The sequence below is a fragment of the Excalfactoria chinensis genome, chromosome 1 (genome assembly GCF_039878825.1).
Source record: "Excalfactoria chinensis isolate bCotChi1 chromosome 1, bCotChi1.hap2, whole genome shotgun sequence".
Lineage (NCBI taxonomy): Eukaryota > Metazoa > Chordata > Aves > Galliformes > Phasianidae > Excalfactoria > Excalfactoria chinensis.
This window is the reverse complement of record NC_092825.1, coordinates 163,165,038-163,187,413: the sequence shown is the minus strand read 5'-3', so window position 1 is coordinate 163,187,413 and position 22,376 is coordinate 163,165,038. Positions and strand designations below refer to the sequence as shown.

Sequence of the window (22,376 nt, the reverse complement as noted above, 5' to 3'; positions counted from 1 at the left end):
AGTGACATGCACTAAATGGGCAAAGTTAAGCTTTGAAGAGTTACTATGGATCTAAACTAAATAAACTCTTCATACAGCCCAAACAATTATCAGAGGCAAGAAGTCAATCAACAGCAAAGATAAAATATCTTCATGTTTTACTAGAATTATGAAAGAAAGGCAATAGCTGTGAGTTCCAAAGTCCCAGGATATTTAAGAAACAATTCAAACTCTTTTTTCCCCAACATATTTAGAGCTATTTAACCATTACATTATTTTTTTAGGGCTCTTTCCAGCACAGAATATTGTTGTTGATCTCAATAGTCTGAGCTGTGGAGTTAAATAAGTTAAGAATTCCTCTAAATCCTTAGATTTGTATCAGAGTTTTCCACATCGCTACATAAAAAACCCTGAGATCTTTATCATAAATGAGCCAAATCTGGTCCTACTTTAAAAACTATTATAATAGATTTAGTGAAATATAATGTATTTCTGTGTTTATATGTAGCTTCATGAGAGAGGACAGTATTAGGAATTTTATTGCACAGCCAAACGTATGCATTAAGTGTGCTATAAAATATCTGACTACATATTACTGAAGGAGAACACTGCAATTAAAATGAACTCTTCCACTTTTGAAACCTGCACATTTTCACAGAAATGAGTGCAGTAGAAGCGTACAATTTGGAGAAACTAATTTATCTTCCTGTTTTTATTTCTTGCAGAATCAGAGGAGGCTTTTAAAAGTCATTTCCTCCACAGAAAATAGGAAATAAAATACAGTAACTTTTATTGCTTCTGGAGGATGTAGTTTCCCCGACTGTGCCATTCAGTGGTAGTTACATGACTCTTCGAGACATGCTGACATAAAAACAAAACAAAACAAAATAAAACAAAACAAAATAGTTTGAGGCAGATGAGAAATTTTAGGAATATGTTTCTCAGGATGTCCAGGTTGAAGACTTCAGTACAAAAAAAAGACCGATATTTTTTGAGCCATCATTTCCAATATCATGCAAGTAAAATATATTAAGAAAGGAAAGAAGCAAGTCAAATATATTCTTGCGAGGCAGGACACACTGTGCATGCAAATGAGCTCATGTATAAGCCCAGCTCTTTCAATGCAGTGAAATATTGCTTTGGAGCTCATTCAGAATACAAAATGTGAAGAAGATATTTGGTAATCAGATGCCCTCTAAGCAAAGGAAATCTTGTGTTCCTTCAAAAATAGGGACTAATCAGCAACAATTAGTCCCAAGATAGAAATAAATGTGATTCTCACATTCAGATAATTAAAACAATTCATATATGCTTACATTATGGTTGAGGCCATTGTTTGATAGGGGGTCAGAAGTGTTTCAGAGAAAGCTACTGTTGGACATTTCCCTCTGATAGATGCATCCACTCCTCAATACTTCTCTGTGTTGGAGAATTGCAGGCTCCCATTGAATTATATTGAGCAAGACACAGTGGGCTCCCATACACACAGAGCCATTGTTGGTCACCTACCTAGGGCCAGCAGGTGAGCTGAGCTAGAGTTCCATTTGACACTGGAGATGGAATCTCCATTTGCACTCTTGTCCCCTAAGAGGCTATCTATACCCTAAAGCAAACAGAAGATAAGACAAAGCACTGGCAGTTCTGAAAAACAACACCAGCTCCCCACACTCCAGTCTGGATAGCTAACATGCAATTGGCTTCACCTAACACGACCTCCTGCCACTTTTTCTCATTGCAGTTAGTTGGTGAGTTCATACTATCTGGTGTTCCCAGACCCAGGGTCAAAAATCACAACAGTCAAGACAGTTTGCAATGAGGAAAAAAGCACTGAACAAACACTTAACAAATACTCATTTATGGCAGTGCAGTTACAACAGACACTTCTACAGCACTGATGGAAAGCATGAGTGACCCTTATCTGACACATACGAGGCTTCATTATTTATTTTTTTATTTGTTTGTTAATAAACTTTCCTTGACAAGTTTTGGATTTAATTTCTGACTGGCATTATGTGTACTTCAAGGGGGGTGGTTGCATTGCAAATGAGTATATGCTAATTTAAAAAGTGTGACTTACAGCTTGTCATACCCTTTGCCTGAGGCACTTTGATACCTAGATTATGTTATCTACTCTTGTGTCTGGTCTTGTGAGATAACACAGTTGTTAAGCAAGTCACATTTATTATCTTCCCACAGTATGTTCTCTTATAATGACATGCTTGCTTAGCAATAGTGAGTACCTGGACAAAATCTGAAATGGCTGCACTTCTGTCAAAGAGAAAATACATGGAGTCAAATGCTTCAAATTCTTGCAGTTCAGATGGCATTATTTGTGTTCCTCTAGAATGTGCCTGTGCTTTCATGGGCAGTTGCCCTCTTGGAAAGATGAAATCTTTTTTCCAGTGAGGCTCTTCTCCATTCATAGCCCTTTATATCTTTGGAATGCAGTGTTCTGAGGGAGTCAACTGCCAAGAGATTTTTCCATCTATCCTGTGGCTATTAGCGGTCACAAGAAGCTGTCAAATAACACAAGGCATATCAGTGTTTAGATCTGCTTTGCAGATATCAGACCAGAGACATGAGCTTTGGCTTCCTTATGCATATGCTGATGCTCTTGTCACATTGCTTCTCTGTTGGCAGCTGCCCTGTATGTGCATGTCATGACCATTGGGCTGCAGAGCAAGCCTCTCGCTTACAGATTAAAAACAGCTCATCCCAGCACAGCTGGGTGAAAGGACTGCTTTCCTGACAGATAGGAAGTAGGTCTCCAAGCAAAATCATGCACTTGCAGTAACTTCAGCCTTCATTTTCCATAGCCACATAAATTAGGAAAGCCAGAAAGTTATTATAATTTCTCTAGATCTTAATTTTTTTTCATTATTATTATTTTTTAATAAGAAAATTCCATCCTACTAAAGCTGGAATATACTTTTACATTAAAAAAGCTGTGGTTTTGGTAAAGATACATTTTCTAACCCCAAAATACTTTCTTTTGGAAAATTCCCAACCTATCAGAAGAAATACCATTTGGACTACACGCTTACTAAGATAAAAATCATCCTATTAATAGCTTGGGACTTTATATTCATTTATCAGCAAGAAAACCAGTCTCAGAAAATTTTTCAACAGCAATTTAAAGGAAGTTGTGCCTAATCTATCCAAACTTGTTTTTAAAGTAATCTTCTAAAATTGAATATTTCGTGAGATCCTTCCTGTAACATCATTAGGGCCTCTCAAAATTGCTATTAGAAGCTTCTGATAACTACCACAGCAATTTATATAATTGTAGTGCCTTTACTCCCTTTCAAAAGCTTGACATTGAACACTAAATGATGCCTTCACTTTCCCTTTCTCCTCTACAGTACCAAGAATAACTTTCAGTCTTGGTAAAAGTCAAGATAGGATTGGGACATTAGAGAAGTAACAAAATAATGTTAATCAAATTAACATGTATGATGAACGGTTCTGTCAAATAGTTGGGGCTTAAAAACACTGGAAATTTCCGAGAGATAATTTGTAGGTAAACTTTTTGCAGACAGAAACTGAAAGGGGTTTTATACTGTTGCTTTACTCTGTATACATTGACTACTATATTTTTTTCCCCTTTCTCTTAATATACTTAAATAATACCACTTTTTTTTTGCATTCCTGATCCCACCAGTAAATATTTTTCCACGTTGTTCACAAGCCCAGCTGGCCTGAGAAGAACCATTCATCCACTTCCTTCCTTCGCAGCTCAGGAACCTTGAATCTCCACAGCTGCAGGTGGACCAGTCCTCAGAGACCAGCTGGTCCCTCTTCCTCTGCAAACACCTGAATAAAGTCCTGACCTTTCACATTTCCAACCCAAGAAGGAGTTGAGAAGCCCAGATAATGTGTTCATGTCACTGTGACACAAAGAAAATGGTTTTAAAAGTATGTATGGACTATGGTTTGTATCCATTTTCAGAAACTTGTACATCATTTTCCCAGACAGTTGGTGGGTGCCCCATCCCTGGAGACACTCGAGGTCAGGCTGGACAGGGCGCTGAGCACCTGATGGAGCTGTAGGTGTCCCTTTTCACCACAGGGAAGTTAGACCAAATGGTCTTTAAAGGTCCCTTCCAGTTCAAATGATTCTATGATTTAGAGCATTGCTGGAGGAGGAAGACTGTATCAGTCGCCACTCAGGAAGGCTGATGACTTACAGATAGAGTTCACTGGTTATTGATACATGTGTAGATTAAAAATATAATGCCAGTACCAAAAAGAAAGAGCTAATTGTGCTTTTGGCTATGTTTATGCTGCTGAAGAAGAGAGAAAAGCTTAAAAGAGACTGATTCCTGGCTTCTGGCTAAGTAACACCATTTGGCCCAGGTCCACAGGTTATTGCTTCTCCTGTTTGTAGCAGATCTGTCTTGCAGAGAGTTGTCCAAAAGCAGAGACAGAAAATGGTAACAAAACAGATCAAGGGATGAGTGCTCGAGCACAACGCAGGTCCTCTGTTTACCAGTACAGCTGGTCTAGTAGATGGTTTTTGGAGAAGTGGCTCTGGTAAGACTACTCTGATTTCATTCCTCATAGGAAAAAAGACTTATAGGGCTGCTGGGTTACTATTCAAACAGTGGTCCTGTGGGTGACTGAGGCATTTCCCAGTTCCAAACAGGAACAGAAACTCCAAAATCTTTTGGAAAAAAAAAAATTTTTTTTACTGTTATTCTCAGTGAATTCTCTCTTTAACCAAGTTTGTAAATCACATGTTCTAACTTTTATTTTTATTTTCTCCAAACTGCAGATCAGCCTGAACTCATTGCAATCCAGAGACTTTCTCATGGATCCAAGACTCCAGTTAAAGGAGCATAAACGTGTTTCTGTTGCTGAAGATTATCCCCTTTCTGCACCTCAATATGTAGTTTTAAGCCTGCACCTGTTATTATTATATTAACACTGTGATTATTCCACAGAATGCTAAGCAGGCTATTGGAGTTAGACTCAGTGATTCTTGTGGGTTCCTTTCAACTCAGTGCATTCTATGATACTATGCTTTACTAAAAGCTTTGCTACCTTTATGCAGCTTTATTATACCACAATGTACATAAAGCCAAGAAAAGACATTGCAAAAAAACCCAGGTTGCATAAATACTTTTCATGGTAAAGGTCCTTCCTACCTCTTCTTTAAGAAATGGACGCCTGTCTGTGGATATTTTGGTGATGTTTATTGTTATAGAGGTTATTCTGCAGCACCATTCAGTATTGTTCATACATGGGCTGAATGAACTGAGAACAAAATAGAATTCCTCTACATAAGCTAAAATGATAAAGGAAAAGCGTGTGAGATGCTGCTTTGGAATGTGTGTTTCTCTCATGATCCCATGAAGGCATGATTGTGTTGTATGGCCTAGGATTCAGATGAAAGACAGGAGGGATGAAAGGTGAAGGAAGGGAAGGGAACAAAGGCAGGATGCAGCTAAGCAATGATGTGTGCAAAAGGAGATACCTGGTTTGTTTGAATCACTGTAAAAGAGGAGTTAGAAAGGAGATACGTTAGCCAGGAGGAAGACTACAGAGTGGTGTCAACACCTTGTTTCAGGCAAACACGCAATGCCTCACCAGGCAGGTCATCAGTATGTAAAGGCCGTGGCTTGGAGGCTGTAAACCAGGCCGAGCCTTTGCCCCAAGCTAAGGCTGTCATCATTTTCAAGAGACAAGAGCAAGGCTGCAACCTCTGGAGAACAGATTTCCTGACCCTGAGGTCTGACAGAACCAACTGCACTGATAGCCGTGAGACTGTGGAGGATGCCCTCAGCCTCAGGAAGCACTCTTCTTCTCCTGCTGCACGAAAATTTGCTGAGCTTTTTTCAGATACCTGCCACACTCTGATAAATCACCATTGTCCTGCATTTGTTTATGATTTCCCCTGAACTGCTTCTAGCTGGATGAAATAATAATAACAATCATGCTAAGACCAGTCTCACACTCATTGGTACCGCCCTTACAGCACATGCACGGCAAGGAAATGTACAGAAAAGCCACTGCACACAGAAAGGAGATTCTCTAGAGGCAATGAAATAAAGGCATGAAAAAAATAAATGGAAGTATTCAGTAAATTGCATTCCTCAAAAATTTCAGCTTTTTGATTTAAAAGTAGATATGAACTGAAGACAGAAAGAATAAAGAGAAATTGACACAGACCCATTACTTTCAAGGAACCTACGTTTCCCACCTGAAGATCAGACCTACAGGAATTTAAATGAAAACTTAATTATAATAAATAAATAAATAAAAAAGAAATAAAAAAGTAAAAGACAAGATGAAATCTTTTTGGTGTTCACAGAGCTGAGGCACACCAATCCAGTAAGAGCTAATGCCATACCGATCTTTCTGACCATCAGTTGCCCATGAACACCAGTAGCTCACTCAATAGCCAGTCCTTCACAAGTAACGGAGAAATTATTTGGCTAAATACTGCTTCCCCCTCGCTTTGTCTGCAAGGAGTCCTTTACCTGTTTCAGCCCAAAGGATGAATTGCTTGATAATGCCTAATCATAACACATTTTTTAGTACCTAATGCATTTAAAACTCACTGCTGTCTTCTGTGAAGCATGTTTCGTAATGCCAGTGGTCTCCTTTTCTCTCTGTGGGTGGGACTGTCTCACTGTGTGCGCATGAAAGAATTTTTGCTACAAAGGACGTTCTTTTTTGGCTTTTTTTTTTTTTTTCAGTTTTATAAATCTAGGTTTGGATGAAGAATACATACACCATGCTGGTAAGAGAGAACATTCTCACAGCAATGGATGCAATCGAACGAGGTTGTGCAGACTCCAAGGTGTTTTTTTCAAGCTGAATTTTTGCATGGGTTACATTCTGGGCATGTATAAAAGAGCATAGTAAATGAAAGATTGACACCTGGAAAATGCTTACTGCAGATACTTGTACCAATCAGTAGATAATCTTCCTTCAGGCCCTACAATTTCTGATAATTATTCTGCTTAACTTTCTTACTTGTGGCTCAGATATACGTACATCAAAACTTGTTCAGTGTTTCCTTCAGCCTAGATTTGGGACTTTTCTCACATACATTGAACAGACACATCAAATGCAATTTTTCTTAGAATCACACAGATATTATCCTTTCTAAAGCTACCTGCTGAATGAAAGGAGCTAACACATTGATGTGGCAATGTGTTGCTTGTTCACTGTGGACTTTGACTTACTTAATTCTCCATTTGGCAGCTGGCATTGTAAAATGCTTCATAGCTTCTCTTTGCTTATTATATCGCTCATCCTTCTGTGACACCCTAGGGGAAATGCAGAGTGGCTGGTGGAAATATAATCACTAATATTGAGAAAATGCATAATCTCATAAACACTCAGTGTCACAGAACCGAAGACACTGGTAGTGAATACATCTTCCTAATTCACCCCTGCTATTTTGGTCCAAGGAAGAGGCTGTTAGCTTATCAGTTAAAGAAGGCAATAAATCTAAAACATGTTAGAATCTGACTCTTGCCCAGGAAGAAGTATAAGGATCTGAACACTCTTAGTAAATATTATTCTGGCTCTGATTTCACCTTAAAGAAGAGATGGGATCTTATTTTTCAAAAGATTTCAGATGTAGGTAAAGCAAGACATGATACAATCATGGTAGTAAATGCATGGTGTATAAATATGATAAAAAATCCCATCATAGTACTAGCAGGATGAGATTCAGATTGAGACTCAGGTACCTAAATGTCTTCAACAAGAGTGTGATGACAGCACTATCAGTGAATCCCATGCAGGTGTCATTGTGGGCTGCTGGAGGAGGAGCCATACAAACATGCTTGGGCAGGTGAATCACTCCCTCCATATGTACTTTAGGCTGAGCTAAATCAGTTTCTAGGCTGCAGATACTACACTGGTTAGATTTTCCTGAACACTCATGGGATCCATTCAGGTCATCGAATAGAGGTATCTATGCGCTGAGATGCACTGGGACCCAAGACATTAATGTGGAACTGCCAGGTCAGACACTGCAGGATATATCAAACCACACTATTCTACTCTGCACCTCTTATACATTACCTAATTATGTTTTCTATATGGTAAACATCCAAGCATTCTATAAGGTAGTCATTACCAGCACCATGTATTTTCATTAGGTTATATATCTTCATATATCCTATTTGGACATTTTCTGGTTCTGCACATCGTTCTCCCTACATGACATTTATCCAGTGTAGTCTCCTAGTTCTCAGATGTCCTATTTGTTAATCTGACTGCTTATCAGACAGTCTCAAGCTTCTCATTATTTAGTTGCACAGCTCCAATCTTAAAATTACATATATTTTAAGCTTTCATAGAAGCGTTTGAGTCTGTGCTGCTGTCCAACCTACAGGACCTAGCAGGAACACACAGATATTCCTCCATCTTTCCATTTGACCAGATCACTTGGACAGCCATGGCTGGTGACTGCTGCTCTGCAGTGTGATACAAAGCTATTCCCTCAAGCAGTGTTCAAAAATCTCAGGGAAAGCACAGGCAAGAAAAGAAATATTACCAAAAAACCCTCACAAAAACCTTACTGTGGAAATTACTTGACTTTCAGTTTTTGAAGTGGTGTATTGATTCTTCTGAATAGCAGCTGTGAAGAAATGCTTAATGTTTAATGCTTTGGCTACTGGGCATGCATCTATGCTTTCATGTCTCAGAGGTGAAATTCTCTTCAGTACTCCTGAAGGCATTTTCTTCTTATTATTAGAAAGGTTTAGTTTTCAAGACTGAGCTGTTGCAGTGTCTTGGCCTAATCTAGCTCAGCTCTGCACCTATATTTGAAGAAGTAGGCCCTGAAATCTCTTAGAAGTTACTGTGCATACTTAGTGTTTTGGAAATGTCTTAAATTCCCAGTAGTTTTGAGCCAGTCTCAGGAACACAGGAGTACAGCCTTGCTATATTACCTGGGAATAGATCTGAAGTACATTTAGGTGAGTATGAAGCATGCAGTAAAAGACTAAATGGCTTCTCTATTCATTATAAATCACATTGCAGCGATACACATCTCAAACAGTACAGAGACTGAGTTTTTGTTATTTTTTCTGAATTACTTTAGTATAATACAGTTGGTGTTTATCAAAGAGCAATGTAAGTCCATAGCCCAGAAAAATATTTCTGTATTTGCAGTTATGTTATGTCTATATTTAGTAAGACAGCAGTGCAATATAGTTTAAATGATTAGTTTACAAAGTTTCAATTCAGTTCAGTTTAAAATGGTGCAACTTTTAACTGCAGAAAATTTGTCTAGGCAGGAAATCTTAAAGAGAATAAAAACAGTACAGCAGTTCCTAAAACCATTCCTACTTCTTTATGAGTTGTCTTTGTCTACAGTAAAACAGACCAATACTGGCATGAGCTGAAACCAAAAAGAAGCAAATATCGGAACTAAGGTGTCATTCATCCTCACACTGAAACATGAATTTATCAATAATTAGCTTCTCTTGCTCTATGATTTTATCAGGAACAATTCTTATCCATTTTTCCTATGGAAAATGATCTAAAGATATGATGATAGAAGCAATTCTGTAGGATGCTCTTCACTGTCTGAGTTTAATGTATAAAAAATCCAAGATTCACGTATGTAAAACTCAGCATTGCATTTTCATTTTTTAACTGTAGTGCTTTTTATCTCTCCATGGATTTTTCTCTTCATGGGAGACATGGCATTTTGCCAGAGGTTTTAAAACAACAGGAATTTGAAGAGTGAGGGGAAATGCCTTAAAGTGTCTGAACTGAAGAGATAGGATGATTGTATATGAAAAGTCACCATACATGTCTCTAGAGTGCTGAGAACACTAGACTGAGCCACAAGATTCAAGCTTTGAGCCATCCTGTGGAGACTGAATGAAATTGGCTTCAAAATGATAACAAGAGAAATTAAAATAGAAGTGAGAACAGTGAAATATTTTGTGCTCTTTTTCAAACGATATCAAAAATCACAAATTGGAATTTTCAGAAGGACGCAGCTCTTAGGGTTGAGATCCATATACTAGATCCCATCTAAATTATTAAATCTCTTTCACCCTCATGAGTGATCCACTCCCTTGATTTTCCAGGATTGTCTACATTAAAAATGCCTTAATTCATCAGACAACTGCCTGTTTGATCTGTAAGTTTCCTGGACACCCACCTTACTTGTTCTCACCAGTCCAGTAGACTTTCCAGGGGCCAGACTGTTCCTTCAGCCACTGCTGCCTTGGTTAGCTTGCTGTCTAAAACAGAGACAAAGCCTGTGGCTTGCAAGCTGGATGGCTGAGTTGACAAAGGACACTTTTTTCTATCTTTTCTCCAGCAGAAATGACTCCTCTCCCTCTGCTCTGGCCCCTCCTTGCCAACCAAGCTCATCTCCCCTACCCACTATCAGAACAGAGAGTCTGTACCCACCTCTTCACTTCTCCTGGCAGAGAAGCCATGCTTTTTTACTTCTGTCTTCTCCCACCAGCTCAGAAGGAACTTTCTGGTTCTTTAGAAGACACTGACATTATACACAACCTTGCTTTCCCATCAAGGTAATGGAGAGTGCTTTGAGATCTTCCAGAAGGAAAAGATGGCATTTCCAAGATGGCTTTGAAAATGACATTTCTAGAATTTATTTCACTTTCCTTCCTTCCCTCATCACCTTCTGTGATCTGGGAGTTGAAATGGGTTTACTTGTTTGTCCAAAGCAGAGTTTGTAAGAATGGGAAGGTTTTGTAGCCCCTTCAATTCAGGTATAAGGAAGGATCGAGATAATGCTTGTTGCCTCCTGGGTTATAATGTGTGACATACAGATAAAGTAGACATTTGTAGGTGTGACTTGAAGTTACTTCTGGTCACCTTCCAAACAGGGCTTCAAAGGGTTCAGAATTTTACTTCCATAGAAAGGGATGTTCTGGATTTTCCTACTTCTTGGAGACACACAGTTACAAAAGTGAATGAAAATGTTTTGACTTCAGATTTCTGATTTCCTACCCTCACATTAGATCCTACCATAGAAAAAAAAAGGAGAAAAATTGAGAGTCTCTTATGGGCCAAAAAGGATTTGTCACACTAGGTACAATAGATGAATGGAAACCTCAGACATCAAAAAAGGCATTTCAGGTTCTCTATGACACTTCTCTATTAGGACAAAGCACAGATGGATGATTTATCATATAATCATTACAGAAACATAGAATCATTTAGGTTGGAAGGGACCATTAATGATTACTTAGTTCAGCTCCCCTTCAATGAGCAGGGACACCTACAACTCCATCAGGTGCTCTGAGTCCCATCCAGCCTGATCTTGAGTGTCTTCAGGAATGGGGCATCCACCACCTCTCTGGGCAACCTGTGCCACTGCCTCATCACCCTTATCATAAAAAACTTTTTATTTATATCCAATCATAGAATCATGTAATGGCTTTGGTTGGAAGGAACCTCAAAGATCATCAAGTTCTAATCTCCCTGCTACAGGAATGGTTGCCAACTGCTAGATCAAGTACTAGATCAAATTGCCCAGGGCCCCATCCAACCTGGCCTTAAACACCTTCAGGGACTGGACCATCCACAACCTCTCTGGGCAACCTGTTCCAGCACCTCACCGCTCTCTCAGTAAATAACTCCTCCCTGACATCTAATCTAAACATCTAATCTAAACATCCCTTCCTTTAGTTTAAAACCATTCCCCCTTATCCTATCACTCTTACAAAAACTTGATTTCCCTCATGTTTATAAACTCCTTTTAAATTTTGGAAGGCTGCAATGAGGTCTTCTCTCTTCTGTGCTGAACAAGACCAGCCTGTCTTCATAGGAAAGGTGCTCCAGCCCTTGGACCATCTCCATGGTCCACCTCTGGACCTTTCGCAAAACCTCCATGTCTTTCCCATGTTGAGGGACCCAGACCTGGATGCAGTGCTCCTGATGGGACCTCACAAGGACAGAATAAAGGGGAACAATAACTCCTTTCACACTGCTGGACACCCCTCTTCTGCTGAACCCAGGATACCATTGGCCTCCTGGGCTGCAAGCACACACTGCTGCCTCATGTTCAGTTTTTCATCAACCAGGATGCCGACGTCCTTCTCAGCAGGGCTGTTCTCATAGAGTTCTTCCGGTTTGAATATGTATCTGGAATTAACTTGACCCAAGTGCAAAATCTTGCACTTTGCTTTGTTGAACCTTATTATATTCAATCTGATGCGATTTGCCAATTACTGCTATAACAGAAGTGGATTTGACATCTTCCCAAGTATTCCCAAGCTAGTTCATTACACCAGCAGGAGTATTTTGGACCTAACAACATTATGTTTCTAAGTTCACTACAGTCTGTTACTGTCTTAAAAGTCCTTCAGAACATACTGTGAATGCATACAATTGGTGGGATCAAGAGGAAGAAGGAATAACTACGGAAGGGTACATTTTTTTCAAGCAAATTGAACTTGCACCTCTCTTTCTGAGAGAACTGAGGAACGGCTTATTTGCCTGGTAGGCTGAGATGTCCTGTCAGTGATGAAGAAGGTAAATCTAGGATGCTATTACACAGCTTTCCACTGGGAACAACTATTCATCAGCAAGTGGAAGTAAAATGGGTTGGGAATTAGAACAGTTATGTGGTGACGGAAGCGGTAGGGAAAATGCACAAATCTAATTTGGAGGGTAATTTTTTTTATGCAGTGTCCCCAGTGGATAGTGAGTTTTGTGCCTTGAGAAATGCTAAGGCTGTAAATCTATTACACAAGACTATTTTCACTGAAATGTATGCTTACATATGTTTGGAAATAGCCTTGTCAACAGAGAAGGGGCATTTAAAACAGAAGATGGCTGTTCCAGGCACCAAGACTTCTTGTTCTGCCACATCTAGGAGCACAGATACTACCAGTATAAGGCTGCAGAGATCTCCTGCAAGGATTTTCAGATGAGAAAGGGATTTGCTGCTTTGAGACAATGCATGATGTGACTTCGGGGAAAACTGTCAAATGAATATAAAGCAATAATAGAGCTATTTTGCCTAAAAATGTCAGTACTGGAGAAGTTTCAGCCTCTTTGGGATAGAAAGAGCGATGCCTGGTCAGAACATTGTCGGATTCGATTGCATGTCCTGCCTGCACAGCTTGCAGAGAATTCCTCAGCACAGCCTGAATGAAAATTATACTGACACGCAGAGTCCATTATATATATTATCAAAAACTGAACCCTCACTAATCAGCAGTACAAAGAAGGCTGGAAGATAACAAATCCCAACCTGCCAACCTGAGGCAGACTGTCAGAGTGCTGGCTCAGCAGCACAGATGCAATGGAGACATGCTTTGAACTCAAGGAGCAGGAGGGAGGGAGCTCCGGGTATCTGCAAGTGCTTGGCCAACCTTTCTGAATTGTTAGTATTGCACAGGATTTGTCAGAGAGGAAGAAATATACGTTGGACCAGAGCATGGATGACTGTGCTGTTCTAAAACATGAAATCAAGCTTTCTCTGTAAAAAAACAAAACAAACAAGCAAACAAAAACTTCAAGCAACTGGAGGCCACAGAGCACATCTTTTGATATTTATATTAGGAGAGGGGAGGAGAGGAGAGGAGAGGAGAGGAGAGGAGAGGAGAGGAGAGGAGAGGAGAGGAGAGGAGAGGAGAGGAGAGGAGAGGAGAGGAGAGGAGAGGAGAGGAGAGGAGAGGAGAGGAGAGGAGAGGAGAGGAGAGGAGAGGAATTCCTTTCATGTGACTGATGTATAGGGATGAAGCAATGAGTTAGGAACTCAAGGCCAGATTTCAACCCTCAAAAGTAAGCTTCTTACTCTGGCAGCACAGTCACTGTAGCTCCTTGGACAGCTTTCATGAAGACACCCACCTCCAGAAGCTGACTAAAATCTCAGCCAGGCTGACTCATACCAGTACCATGAAGATTGTTCTTTCCTTTGACTGTAGAGACGAACTCATCATCACACCTCACTTAAGTGTCTAACTGTAAATAAGACTGACTGTGTTTTGGTTAATAATCAGCAAATGTATCAAGATTTAGTTTAAAATCTCTTGTGACACTGGATACCCACTAAAAAGTTTTTCCTTAAATGTCAGCAATGGACTTGGTCTCACTAATGCACACAGCCTGGGATATTTCTGGGACATGTCTTTACATCCCATTTCTCAAAATGCTCAGGCAGTGAGCTCCAGCAAAGGCAGCACACTGCCACTAAATGGGGTCAGTAGCAGAATAGAGCTCTTCACCCTTTGCACAGGAATGACCACAGCAATAGAGTCAGAAAATCAAAATCATTAAGGCTGGAGAAGACCTCTAAGATCATCTAGTCCAGCCGTCCATCTATCACCAGTACTGCCCACTAAGCACGGCCCTCAGTGCCACATGTCCACATTTCTTAAACACCCCCAGGAACGGTGACTCCACCACCTCCCTGGGTGCTCGTTCCACTGCCTCACCCCTCCTTCAGATAAGTTTTCCTAATATCCAACATGCAAATGACAACTGACCTCCAGCTTCTGCAAGTAACCACTGTGTGATGCTGACAACTTTTTCTGTTGCTACAGCTGGAGCTCAGTTTATCACTTGGCCTGTAATCAAACATTAGTTGCTTGTCAGACTATAGCAAACTCATAGCAGATGATGCCCAGCTTGCCACTTGGCTGCTCCCATACCACAACCTTCCTCCCCTTAGGAAGGGCTGACAGTGGTCCCCCATTCAGACCTTTATCTGCTTCCAGTGGGAACAAATTAATCACCATTAACAGAAACAGATGAAACAAGAAAAAGGTTCTGCCTGGACCTGAGAGGTACAAAAACCCATCCTACACTCTGGAAGAAACCTTCAACAACTAGTGATTACCTTTAATTTTACCTCGAGGGCATCTATTTTCTAAAAATAAAATGAAACACTCTTAATGCCTTCAATCTTTAGTTAAGCAATAACTTTATCTCTTGGGAACATCTCTCTAACAGCCTGTCTAATTGGTGCTTTATTCCGAGCTGTCCCAACTTGTGTCAGAGTTCACACAACCAAGCACTGAGTTTTTGCAGTGTGTTGAGGCAGTTCTCACCCAGGTGTTGTTGTCTGAAGCAGACATGAGCAGCAACCTGAGACCTGTCTTTAGGATGAGATCTTTGCTTCATGCTCACACGGGCAGTTACAAAGTGTAACCAAATTATCAGACGGAAATGTACACCTCCATTTGTTTCTCTGAGGCATTTTTCATTGGAAATTGTTCTGTGTTTGGTAAGCAGCCAGACGTACCAACCTCCAGTTCCAGAAAGGAGAAGGCGATACGGCTACAAGGTACCGGCCCATGTATTACCGGGGGTGTCAGGTCCTTGGTCACCGAGTCTCTGATTATCACTATGAGTGATCACAATGGCAAAATCACTTGACACAGTGCCACGAAGAAATTACCAGGTGAAGGAAAAAAAAAGCAGCAGCCATCAGCAAAGCACCTTGATTTCCTCGCGTTTTCCACTTGAGAGGTGCTCCCTCCTCTCGGGGCTCGGGGATACCTCGGCTCCCCCGACGGCGAAGGGCGGAAGGATGCGGCGTCGGGGCCCTCGGGGCTCCTTGAGAAGGCGGTTTGGGTCCCCTGAGGGACGGGAGGAGAACGGAGCAGCAGCAAAAGGAGGGAGGGAAGGAGGGCGGCTCCGAAACCGCGTCCAGGTGCGGGCTCCCGGCTTCCCGCAGGGACCCGGGGGGCTGCAGGGTCGCGCCCGCTGCGATCTTCGCCCCAATGGGCAGGGGTGACGGAGGCGACCCCGAAGGGCAGAGGGCAGCCGACTCGGTTCCACCGCCCCGCAGCCTCCCGCCCCGTCTCAGCCCGGGTCCCGCCCCCGAGGCAGCCCTTCTCCCTGCGGGAGCCGCTCTGCTCCCCTCGCCGACCTGGAAGGATGCGGGCGGCAGCTCCGAGGTAATTATTAATGGCCGTGCCCACCGGGGCGGGGGGGAAGGAGTGAGGTGAGGATAAAAGGGGGCGGCGGGGGGCTGGGAGGAGGGAAGTACCGTCGCGGAGTCCCGCCAGGAGTATGGCCCCGCCGCCGCCGGTGCTGCCAGTGCTGCCGGTGCTATTGGTGCTCGGGCGGCCGCTGCTTGGGGCACCGGGGCAGGGCGCGGGCACCTGGGCCCGCTTCGCCCGCCTGCCCTACCCGCAGGACCAACTCTTCCTCCATGACACCTTCCCCGATGGCTTCCTCTGGGGTGCGGGCAGCGCTGCCTATCAGACAGAGGGAGGCTGGAGGCAGGGCGGCAAAGGGGCCTCCATCTGGGACACCTTCACCCATCGACCCACCACTCCAGCAGGGTCCATCCTGCCAGGTCCAACAGGAGGTGATGTGGCCAGCGACAGCTACAACAACATCTTCCGGGACATCGAGGGGCTGCGGCACCTGGGGGTCACCCACTATCGCTTCTCACTGGCCTGGACTCGACTGATGCCCAATGGCACAGCACCCATCAATCCCGTTGGGCTGGCCCACTATAGCCAAGTCCTGAGCCGTCTGCGGGAGCTGGGCATAGAACCTGTCGTCACTCTCTACCACTGGGACCTGCCACAGGGCTTGCAAGATGCCTTTGGTGGCTGGGCCAGTCCAGTCCTGCCTGACCTCTTCCGTGACTATGCTGAGCTCTGCTTCCAGCATTTTGGTGGACAGGTCCGCTACTGGTTGACCATGGACAACCCTTATGTGGTGGCCTGGCATGGATATGGCACTGGGAGGCTGCCACCCGGCGTGCAGGGTGGCCCACACCTGGGCTACCGTGTGGCACACCACTTACTGCAGGTAAATGATGGTTGACCCCAGAGTGGGTGGTGGGAAGGGGCCTTCTCCTCCCGTTGGAGGAGATGTGGTGGCTCCTCAGACCATGGATTATGTCAGCAGGAAGGGTGCCCACAGCCTTCCTTGTTGCATGGATCAATTTGCTGGGCAGCAGCTGTATTGGTAACTAAATCAGTGTGGAATGACGGCTGGGGCTGAATGTGCCCCATGCTCCCTGATGGTAGGCAGGTAAAAAACATACACTTCGTAAACCGAAGATATGATCTTTTTATTTGCAGTTATCTTAAGGTAACATCAAGATAAAGTGACAGAGAAGTTGTGGATGCCCTGTCCCTGGAGGTGTCCAAGGCCAGGTTGAATAGGGTCCTGGGTAACCTGATACAGTGCTTGATCAAGGGGTTGGCAGCTTTGCCCATGGCAGGAGGATGGTACAAGATGATCTTTGAGGTCCCTTCCCCTCCAAGCCATTCTATGATTCTGTGACTCGGAGTTGAAATGTTCTCTGTATGCTACAGAAATATTTAGTTCTGCCCTCCAGCATTTGCAAGTGCTATTGGTGATGGGTGAGACACATTCAGCTGTGCCAGTTCAGCACTGGCTTGCAGTTACTGTGGAAATACTCAACACAGCTACAGAAGGAATTCAAACATTTGATTTAAAAAAGCCTTACTGAGTTAGTGGAGACAGTAGAGGTAGCTGAAATGTCACACTGAAGGATGCTCTTGACATAATACAGGCTTTTTTGACAATGTAAATAATGTTGGAAAAAAGAAAAAAAAACAACTCTACTTGTCAGCTAGTTTAGTCAATGGCATGAATACTTTGCTATGAATAATTTTTATAGAGAGTATATAGTATAACTGTAATTTGTACTGGAAGCTTTTGTGAATTCTTGGGGAGAATTAAGCAAAACTGTGTACAGATCTTTTCAGGGTAAAGGACTGCTAGACTCCTGTTTGTCTACCAGGAGTGATTTGACCCCAAGGCATGGTCTGTCATACCTTGGTGCACATTTACATTCTCTGCTAACATTCTTCTGCTTAACATGGCTTACCCGCAGCAGTCGTGTCATAGAGTGTCATACACGAGATGAGAACTGCAGGAAAACATCCAACACTTCTCACTGAACTTTTTGCCACTTTCCTGCATTGCCTTTGCATTGTTTAGAGTTACACATACTTTTAGACAAAGTATAGGTGGGGAGGATGTGGGCAAGATACCTGGCAGCGCTGAAATTCGTGGTCCAGAAACCTTTGCACTCTCAACAACCCTTAGGGTGCAACCTGGCCAAGTTTGTGCTGTGATAGTTCATTTCACTGAACTAAATGAGTAAATAAATAAAGCAATTCCTAAACTTCAGTACTTGCGGGATTAGCCACAAGTTTTACAGCAGGCTGCATCACCTCACATTTTTGTCACTGCATAGCTGTTGATGTGCTGTTTGGCACGCTTTGCATAGTTACTCTGAAGGCAATGGGGCTCCACACGAGGGTAAAGGTGTCAGCTTGGTGTGTGGGGGGCAGAACCTCAGGGGCTGGAGCTCTGTGTCTCTCCCCCTACAGATGACACAGAACAGAAATCATTGTAGCTGCAAATGTAAGCACTCAGGCTGCCAAAAGGAAGATTGCCTTGGAATCACACCTTCAAGGATGGTGGGCTTGCTGAGATATAGTTTTAATGTTGTCTGTCACTTCATTTTTTAATTATTATTATTACTTTTTATTTTCTGCAAAATAAGCAGGTAATGAGGCAGTTCCTGTTCTGTGTAGTTCTCCCCTCTACCCGTTGTTCAGTCTGTAGCTTCAGACTCAAATTAAATTAGGCCAGAGAAATAAATGCCACGTTTGTCCTTGGCTTTTCCATAGTGCTGTCTGTTCTAAGTATTGATATCCCACATCACTGCAGTATCTGAGTCTTTCATAATCTGAAGGATATGGTTGTTTTCATAAAAGCACTATTTACCAAAGGAGAAACCGAGGCACCAGCTTGTCAAGGCACTGTAGAAAGTACAATTCAACCAGGCAAGTTTACCAATACTTGGTTTAGCAACAGAATCTCTGCATTGGTTTTCTCCTAATCTCCATCATTCAGCTTGTTCACTAGTGGTGAACATTTCTTTTTATGCAACCGCGTAAGGCAGTAAGGTATCATTGTATTTTCCATGTTTCACAGCTGAAACATGGATACAATTAAGACCAAAAGTGTCCACTGATTGTTAGTGTCCTTTTTTTTGCTATGTGACTGTGGTTTTTATTTATTTATTTATTTATTTATTTTAATGATTGGTCAGTTATATTTTCAGCTCTTCTCCATGTATGACCCCAGAATCTCACATCATTCCTAGAGAAAGAAAGGGATGTGGTGCTCATGGGGAGGAGAGTTCCCATCCGTGACTACTCCAGGTCTTCAGCAGAGGCAGAGATGGATTCTTAAGGACAGGGAAGTTATCAGTTCTGGCACTGCAGTCCTCTTTTTCCTTTCTGTTACCATAGCTTATTCATATTAAACCTTTCAACCATGCAAGCAGTGAGATAGGGAGCTGCACAGTGTTGCTTCTTTGAATATGCAGCCTGATATCTGTAGAGAAAACATATGTAATATTGTAATGACTGACACATAGTAAAAGCATTGAATTACATTCCCATGTGCGAATTAAATTTTCCTCTTACGTAATTGTTGCACAACTGACTTTACAATTTGAATATGGTTTTTAATGGATGCAGGGAAGTGTGTATAGTTTTGTAGGTGACTTTGGTCAGTTATTCTCAGGAGCTGATGCAGCCTTAGTTTGTTTAAGAACAGTAGTTGTTGGTCTATTTCTTCATCTATTTCTTCATGGAGGGTCTGTGCCATGCTACTGGGAGATCCAGATCTTACAACCCCATTAGTAAATAAGAGGTTGTGTCATCCCACACAAAAATACCCTTTCAGGAGCCCAAACTTTTGCTACTTTTGTCTTACATTACCGAATCATCCAGTCCCAGACTTCCTAATTCATTTTCTTTCTCTGTGCTGTTCTCGCTTCTTCCAGTGAAACTAAGTTTGCAGAATGTTTGCCTTTTAAAAGGTAAAATACATCTTCATAAATGCTTTGTTCTCAGCAAATGAGAAGCCTAACTCTTAACATGACATTTTTTTCCCCTTATTTATAATATTTAGACCGTTTTAAATGTCTTCTTTCTGCATTTATTCAAAGTGAAGACCCTCGGGAGTGGAAAGCTTAATACCCAGAGAAAGCTGATGTCTGTTAATTTATTTTACAGGACACTAATTAAGAGACTAAATAATATCCTATAAATTCTTGAAAATTCATCAGACATGAGCGTGGATTTTGGGCTCTTTCTTTTTGAGTGAGTTATCTATTATCTGAATAAATAATCAAATAATAACCTGATTCAGTTCAGGTTGTTCAGTTCAGGGTTGCTGAAAACATGGCGATGAAGTTTGATCTGATTAATGATGTTTAAATTTGGCTTGAATGGATTATATCCTGTTGTCCTGGACTTTTTCAATTACCTTCATTTTTCCACTACTGTGACATATCAGACTCTGAATGGACAGAATAGGAGACACTTTTCATAAAGACTAAATAACAATCATTTAAAAACAGACATTGGAAAAAACAGTTAAAGGATGCATCCATAGTTGTTTGTTCAGGGATGTCAATCATTATTTGTTGAAAACGTCACCCTTTGATAGTATTTCCATTGACACTCGTGTTGCTTTTGACATGCACTTCAAACCTGCTTAGAAACAGAGGAAGCTGTGCACATTTATTCACAAAATAAATTGGGTGGATTGAGTACAGGTCATAAAGGTTGGCATTCTCTTTGAGTCAACAGCCCGAAAATGTTATGCCAGCAATCTGTCATGTATCTGATGCATCTCTTATTGATAGAGGTCATTGGATTACATTCTGTTTTTGCAAATGCATTTTTTTTTCTTCATTAACAGTTCACACTGTATTGTCTGAGTTGGACACACTTGGATTTACTCAATACAAACAGCATTTGCAGAAACAGAAGAACACTTTGTTTCCCCAAAGAAGTGAGTGGAACTGCTGCTTGGAAACCAGTCACGTAGCAACAGAGTACTGATTTTCCTTCCCTTCCAAAACAAAAGGTAAGTACACTTTGGTTGACCTTCAGTTCCTAACCTAATAAGGTGTCAATAATTGCAGCACAGGAGAATGGTCTTTTCTTTTCTTGCTGCATGTTGTTTTTTTCAGCATTCAGCCATCAAACTTTCACTCAGTGCAAGTGGAATGACTCTGGATTCTCCTGAAAGTAACACGGGTCACTGTAGCTGTGAAACAACATACAGGTGTTTTTTGTTTTTTGTTTTTTGTTTTTTTTTTTTCCTTAGAAAAAAGAAAAAATGATTTGAAGCAATACTATTTTTTTTTCCCTGTCCTTACTATCATAAAAGTTAATTCAGAGAACAAAAACCAGATTAGTCCTGTTTCCAGTTCTGAATTTCAGTTTTTTTTTTTCCAACTGGGTATATATATAGTCGTAAATGATCTACTGCAGTAATGATTATGCTAATCACTGAGCATTTGAATTAAGTAGTTTTCAAAAGCTGGAGATGACAAACAACTACAGTCAAACCATGCAGCAAATTCAAATGCAGTTTTCTGTGCAAGTAGCTAGGAATGCTTATGCTGTGTTTGCAAATTATATCAGCAGCTGAAAGTTGACATTCCTTCCTGAAGCTTTAGTCATCAAAAGAGAAAAATAGAGTTTCATTTTCAAATGTGGTAAACAGGAGTTTGGTCTTTCATTGATTCTTGTGTTATTAAAATTACCTCCAAAGACTGGGTATGTAGCTTTCCCCTCGCCATTTCTACCTGATAACATCCGCACTTATTAAAGGAATGTTGTTTTAAAATATTCTACTGTAACAAAAACTGGTTTGTTATCTTTGAAGAGTGCCTTGATGCTTAATTACAGAAATATCAGGACTACTTGGAGAACAAGGTATTGTCAAGGAGAAGTAGGAGTGGACTCTCACAGGTGTATACATTCTGTAACATAAAAAGCTTTTCTAGAGACTAAAGAAAATGTTCTTAAAACTCAACAGGACCTAGAAAAGCTGTGAATCTTTCTATTTAATTCTATAGACAGCCCCAAATCTGTGTCTTTACATCTCATTTTAAATGCCACGTGCCTGAGCATTAATTGTTACAACAGTAGTTGCTGGAGGTATCAAGGTGATATTTCTGGTTCCTATCCAAGGTAATTTAGTATGCTTCCTTTTTAAATACCACGCTTTTCATTTAAGATCAAAGTTTTTCCTTAACGTATTGGGCAGGGCTCTGCTCTGTGCCAGAAAGATAATGAGTACTGATTAAAAACAGCTTAATATAGATAAGGGCACTTTGATAGGCAAAAAGAAATATCACATCTCACAGAGTTTCATTGGGTACATGAGCGTAAAGCTGTCCGCCCCTTGGTACTCCTTTTATTTCCCATTAATAAGGCCCCAGAAAATCCATACATTCTTGGTTCTTTCTTTTCAACTTCCTTCCTCAATTAGAAGAGATCCTGTGTTTCTTATAGTTTTGAGGGATCAGAAGTGAAGTGTATGGGAGGACTCTTGTCACCATCTGTTCCTTCATATGACAAACTTCTCCAGTTTCCACTTCATCTCCTATGAAAGGTTTC

The 22,376-nt window shown here is 41.4% G+C and overlaps 1 protein-coding gene across 1 annotated transcript in view; it reads left to right on the top strand.

Moving 5' to 3' along the window:
* The first annotated feature begins 15,939 nt into the window (after positions 1-15,939).
* Positions 15,940-22,376, top strand: part of KL (klotho) — a 46,975-nt gene continuing 40,538 nt past the window's right edge. Inside the window, exon 1 of the mRNA XM_072326854.1 lies at positions 15,940-16,713. Coding sequence (XP_072182955.1) covers positions 15,961-16,713 — 753 coding nt within the window. The 5' untranslated portion in view covers positions 15,940-15,960. The remainder of the gene's footprint in view (positions 16,714-22,376) is intronic.